Source organism: Meleagris gallopavo, chromosome 1 (assembly GCF_000146605.3).
Source record: "Meleagris gallopavo isolate NT-WF06-2002-E0010 breed Aviagen turkey brand Nicholas breeding stock chromosome 1, Turkey_5.1, whole genome shotgun sequence".
In the NCBI taxonomy this organism is placed as follows: Eukaryota; Metazoa; Chordata; class Aves; order Galliformes; family Phasianidae; genus Meleagris; species Meleagris gallopavo.
The window spans coordinates 190,067,997-190,073,407 of NC_015011.2; the positions used below are offsets into that span (position 1 = coordinate 190,067,997).

The 5,411-nt window shown below is 57.3% G+C and overlaps 2 protein-coding genes across 5 annotated transcripts in view; one reads left to right on the plus strand and one right to left on the minus strand.

Moving 5' to 3' along the window:
* FCHSD2 (FCH and double SH3 domains 2) overlaps positions 1 to 5,411 on the minus strand; it is a 569,931-nt gene that overhangs the window by 337,665 nt on the left and 226,855 nt on the right. The window lies entirely within an intron of this gene.
* On the plus strand, positions 845 to 5,340 carry PLEKHB1 (pleckstrin homology domain containing B1). Of its 3 annotated transcripts, none has more exons than XM_010706303.3 (6): positions 845 to 1,031; positions 1,218 to 1,279; positions 1,577 to 1,729; positions 3,518 to 3,620; positions 4,313 to 4,352; positions 5,101 to 5,339. In XM_010706303.3, exons 2-6 carry the CDS (start codon positions 1,243 to 1,245, stop codon positions 5,263 to 5,265), a joined length of 498 nt encoding a protein of 165 aa, XP_010704605.1. In that variant the 5' UTR covers positions 845 to 1,031; positions 1,218 to 1,242; the 3' UTR covers positions 5,266 to 5,339. The 3 variants fall into 3 exon arrangements, with proteins under 3 accessions (XP_010704605.1, XP_010704604.1, XP_031408019.1); XM_010706302.3 differs by having other exon boundaries at positions 1,215 to 1,279; positions 5,101 to 5,337; XM_031552159.1 differs by lacking the exon at positions 845 to 1,031 and having other exon boundaries at positions 5,101 to 5,340.

Genomic DNA, 5,411 nt, shown 5'->3' on the forward strand with positions numbered 1-5,411 from the left:
GGGTGGGGGTAGTAGAGATTTGGATACAGGGGGATGGGGGTATCAGAGGATGGGGTATAAGGGGATATAGGGGGGTACAAGGGATGGGGATAACAGGGAGGGGGCAAAGGGGGATGGGAGGTATAAAGGGGTGGAGGTACAGGGGGATGGGGCTATGAGGGATGAGGGTAACGGGATGGACTTACAGAAGGATGGGGGAACAAGGAGGGGGAATGGAGGTACAAAGGGATGGGGTACAGGGGGATGGGGTAAATGGAAAAGGGGGTGCAAGGGATTTGGGGACAGGGGCGTGGGGGATACCAGAGTTGGAGATATGGGTACAAGGGGATGAGGTACCAGGAATGGAGTAAAAGGGATGGGAAACAGAGGGATGGGGTACAAGGGATGGGGGTGCAGGGGGTGGGGGCACAGGGGAGTGGGGTGCAGGGATTACCAGGTATGGGAGCAGCAGGAGATGGGGTGCAGGGGGAGGGCAGCAATGGAGATGCGGGTGCTGAACTGGGGGTGTGTGTACATGGGGAGGTGGGCACTGTGGGGATGGAGAAAACGGTGCCCCACAAAGTGGGGATGGAGGCAGAAGAGGTGCCAGGGGTGGGGGGACAGGAGAGCACCAGATGTGAGTACTGGGGATGTGAGTACAGGAGGGCGACGGTGCCCAGAGATGTGAGCACCAGGTGCTGTGATTTCAGGGGGGTGTGGGTGGAGGGGGACGGGGGTCACAGACCCCAGGGGTCACCCTGGGCTTCAGGCAGTGCTGCGGTGCTGGGGTGCCCAGCGATGGGGCCGTTCCTGCCTGGCACTGTGCTGCTGTCACTGCTCGGGGACCCGGGGAACGATGACTTCATGGCCTCATTAAGGATTAATTTTCATCCAGGCAGGAAAACAAAACAAGTGCAGCCGCCGCTCGGCGTGGAAAGTTACCGGGGCCGTGGGGAGGGAGCGCCTGTTTTCATCCGCGTCCCGGATTTCTCCATTTACCTCTACGGGACGATAATCCCTAAATCCCAACGAGATTAAAGGCACCAAGAAAGGTGGCACAGCCCCTCCCCACCTCAGTGTTTCCCCGGTTATGAAACCCTACGTCTGCACGGCCCCGATTCACCCGGGCATTTCCCATATCCCTCCCGCAGCCCCACGGGGAGGGAGTGGGGGCAGCAGGAGCTGCTCTTCTAACCCTCTTCTTTCTGTTCCTCTATTTTTTTCCCTCCCTGCAGCAGAAGGTCCGGAAGCCCTCCTGTGGCCATGGCACTGGTGAAGAGCGGATGGCTTTGGCGGCAGAGTGAGTGCCAATCCCGATCCCAATCTCAGTGGGGTTCTGTTCCTGAGTTCCACACCCACGACACAGTTTGGGGTCACGGAGCTCAGCCATGGAGGCATTATGAGGACCCTCCTGCTCCCAGCCTATAAGGACTGCGAGATGCCCCAATGGCTTTTTCAGGAATGGATCCAAGAGTTTCGTTAAAGCCACACTGCTGTGGTTCATCCCCAAGCCAGGCACCCTACGGGTTGTGCAGGGGGGGCAGCGGGACCCCGCTGCAGGCTTAGGGTCACTCACACCCCACCATCCATCCGCCAGGCTCCATCCTGCGCCGCTGGAAGAGGAATTGGTTCGTCCTCTACCTGGATGGCAGCTTGGTGTACTACCACGACGAGACGCAGCGCGACATGGACGGGCGCATCCACATCAAGTACAGCTGCCGCGACGTGCGGACCGGCCGCGAGTGCCGCGGTGAGCAAAGCCCTGCTGCCCCAATCCCCGTGTCCCCACTCGTTGTGACCCCAAGCCCCATGTTCCCAAGCTCGGCATCCTCCAACTCCATGTCCCCATTCCCTGCACCCCCATATCCCCGAAGCTCGTGTTCCCAGTTGTTGTGTCCTCACTCCTTGTGTACTCAGGCTCTGCATCCCCAAAGTTGAGTCCCCAAACTCCACATCCTGTGTCCCCAAGCCCTCTATTCCCAAGCTCTGCATCCCCAAGCTCTCAGTCCCCACACACTGTCCCCCCAATCCTTGTTGTGTCCAAGCTGTTTCACCATGTTCTGTCTCCAATACTTACATACCTCAGCTCTGCTTTCCCAACCCCCGTGTCCTCCCCAAGCTCTTTGTCTCCATGCCCTGTGTCCCCAACTTCCACGTCTCCAATCCTTATGTACCCAGGTTTGGCATTCCCAAGCCCTATATCCCCAAACCCTGTGTCCCCAGGCTCCATGTCCCCAAGCCACGTCCCCCAGCTCCATCTCCACACTGCATCTCCAAGCTTGGAATCCCAAGGTCCCCACGTTCAGTGTCACCAGGATCCACATCCGCACGCTGTGTCCCCGAGCCCTGGGGCTCTGTGTGGCTGTGTCCACTTCAATCCATGCTCTTTGCCCACCCAACCCCAAAGGCTGTGCCACCCTCCCCGCTCCATCCTGCACCGCCTCATCCCCACCAGATGTGTGTCCTCTCCCCTCTTCTTTCCCCACCTCCACTCTGCACTCATTCCCAGCGCTCCCACGGCTCTGACTCAGCGCTCCGTCTCGCACAAACACAGCAGAGCTCAGCTCAGCCCACGGTGCAGCACAAAGTGCTTTTCTTCACACGGCGATGCCGGAGCCTCCATGGAGCTCCTGGCAAAGTCGGAGTGCGATGGCAAACACTGCGTTATGTGTTGGGTCCCTCTCGTGTGTCCGTCAGATTTGGCACATCCAAAGCAAACTCAGCCCAACACCAGGTGGAAAACTTGGGGTCATTTTCTGCTGTGGAAGTGGAAGTTCCTGCTGGTGTTGGCGCCTGACCTTTGAGCGCAGAGACAAAGAGAAAACCAAAGCCAACTCTGAGCGTGGCTTTTGGGGTGTAAATCGCAACCCCTGGGTGGTTTTGGGGATCCCATTGGTTGGCACTGTCGGTTCCCTCAGGGGCCTTCAGGGATCCCCTTGGGTGGTTTTGGGGGCCCCACTGGTTTGGCTTTGGGGATCCCACTGGTTGGCACTGAGTCCCCTCAGGTGGCTTTGGAGGTCCCGAAGGACAGCTTTGGGGATCCTCTTGGGTGGCTTTGGGAGTCCCACCGGGTTGCTTTGGGGTATCCACTGGTTGGCTTTGGGGATCCCATTGGTTGTCGACTGAGGGTCCCCTCAGGGGGCTTTGGAGGTCCCAAAGGACAGCTATGGGGAGTCCCCGTTGGGTGGTTCTGGGACGTCCACGGTGGGGTTGGGCATTGGGGATCCCAGTTGGTTGGCTCTGTGGGTTCCCTGAGGGGACTTTGGGGATCCCCTTGGGTGGTTTTGGGGACCCAATGGTTTGGCTTTGGGAATCCCACTGGTTGGCACTGAGGGTCCTCTCAGGGGGCTTTGGAGGTCCCAAAGGACAGCTTTGGGGATCCCCTTGGGTGGCTTTGGGGGCTCCACTGGGTTGCTTTGAGGGTCCCACTGGTTTGGCTTTGGGAATCCCATTGGATGGCACTGTGGGTCCTCTGAGGTGGCTCTGGGGGTCCCCTCGGGTCCCCCTGCTGAGGTTGGCTTTGTCTGTCCCCTTGCAGACGTGCAGCCACCCGAGGGGAAGAGCCGTGAGTGCCTGCTGACCGTCGTGCTGCGGGACGGCTCCAAGACGACGCTGTGTGCTGAGAGTGAGGACGATGCCATGTAAGTGCCCAAATCCCCTCAACAGCTCCAGCCCCCACTATCCTGGCCCCAAAAGCACCTCAGTGGGAAGAAAATCACATCCTGCTGCCCCCAGCTCCCTGTTGCTGCAAGGCCTGAGGTCATATGCAGGGCAGGAGGTGCAGATTTGCTTTTCTCATTGAATACCTCTGAGCCAAGCAAAGCTATTTTTAAGTATCCTGGATGAGAAATCACCTCTTAGCCAACCACAAAGAACTGTGACAGCATTTCCATCCGCGTTCGTTGATAAATAATGCAAACGTGGAGTGCTAATTGGATTAAGGCCATGCCCAGGATGATGCAACACCGCTTTTAGCACCGCTCCTCTTTGTCTTTAATAGCAAGAAACCTTAAGCTGCTCTTAAACGACAGGGAGATGCTGGAACTGGATGGTCTTTGAGGTCCCTTCCAATCCAAGCCATTCTATGATTCTAGAATCACTTGGGATGGGGGAGAAACTCAGCCATTATCCGCCAGTTTGGGGTCACACTCCCACCTCATTCACCCTGAGCCATTCTTGCTGTGCACCCCATTCCCAGCCTTGTGCCATCGGGTCCCTGTCCCATCCCCACCCTTGTGCTAACTGGGAATTAAGGATTAATGCTGGCATAGCTGGAGGGAGGGGGATGCTGCCCAGCTGAGCCCCCAACCCATTCCCTCTGCTTCCTTCGCAGTGCTTGGAAGATGGCAGTGCTGGAGGCGAAATCCACCCCGGTGAGGCTTCCCCACCCTCGTCCCCTGAAATAGGGGCATCAGGGGCACCAGTGGGAAGAGCTGGGGATGGCAATGGGGACGTAATTAAGGGGACAGGGGCAGAGTTAAGGTTATACGGGCAGAGTTATGATGATGGGGAAAGAGTTCAGTGTAGCAGGGTGAGAGCTAGTGATGCGGTCACAGGTTAAGGGGATGGGGACATTGTTAAGGGGAAGGGGCAGAATTAGGGATGTGGTCAGTGGGCATGGTGGGGATGGGTTGGGATTGAGGTTGGGGGTCTTGGAGCGCTCTCCCAGCCATAATGATTCTGTGATTCTACAAATTAAGGTGATGGGAACACGGTTAAGGGGATAGGGGCAGAGTTAAGGGCAGTAGGGACACAGTTAAGGTGAGGGGATGAAGTTAAGGTGATAATGGCAGAGTTAAGGTGATGAAAACAGAGTTGAGGGCAATGGGGACAGGGTTGAAGTGATGGGGACAGAGTTAAGGGAGCAGGGACAAATTTCAGAGCAATGGAGGCAGTTCAGGGGAGCAGGGGCAGAGTTAAAGTGCTGAGAACCCAGTTAAGGGGATGGAGAAGGAGTTGAGAGGGGCAGAGTTAAGAGGAATGGGGACAGTCAAAGGGAACAGGGGCAGAGTTAAGGGGATGGGTCAGAGTCAAAGTGATGGGGACATAATTAAGGCAATGGGGATGGAATTAAGGGAGAAAAGGCAGAGACTGGCCTGACACTGCTCCCACCACACCCAGGTGCACGTCTATGACCCCTATGATGATGACTACTACCAGACGGTGCCCATCGACTCCCACCAGACTGCCTACATCAGCTCTGGCCACTACGGCCACCAGTATGGAGGTGGGTCATTCTCCTCTTCCCTCTGTGCCATTTGGTGCCCACCTGGGGACACTCAGTAGGTCACAGCTCCAAGCCTGGTCATACTTGGAGGTATTTGTAGGACGGAGTGGGCTGAGACCCTGCAAACACAGCGCACGGCAGCACTTGGGGTGGTCCACAGGGATAGGGGATGGGGGGGGAGGGGGTTGGGAGATTTTCAGGGTTT

Bases quoted from the DNA above. Each gene is read 5' to 3' on its own strand.
- PLEKHB1 (XM_010706303.3), top strand. From the start codon at position 1,243: ATGGCACTGGTGAAGAGCGGATGGCTTTGGCGGCAGA. The intron at 1,280-1,576 runs GTGAGTGCCAAT...TCCATCCGCCAG, and splicing joins CGGATGGCTTTGGCGGCAGA to GCTCCATCCTGCGCCGCTGG. The intron at 4,353-5,100 runs GTGAGGCTTCCC...CACCACACCCAG, and splicing joins TGGAGGCGAAATCCACCCCG to GTGCACGTCTATGACCCCTA.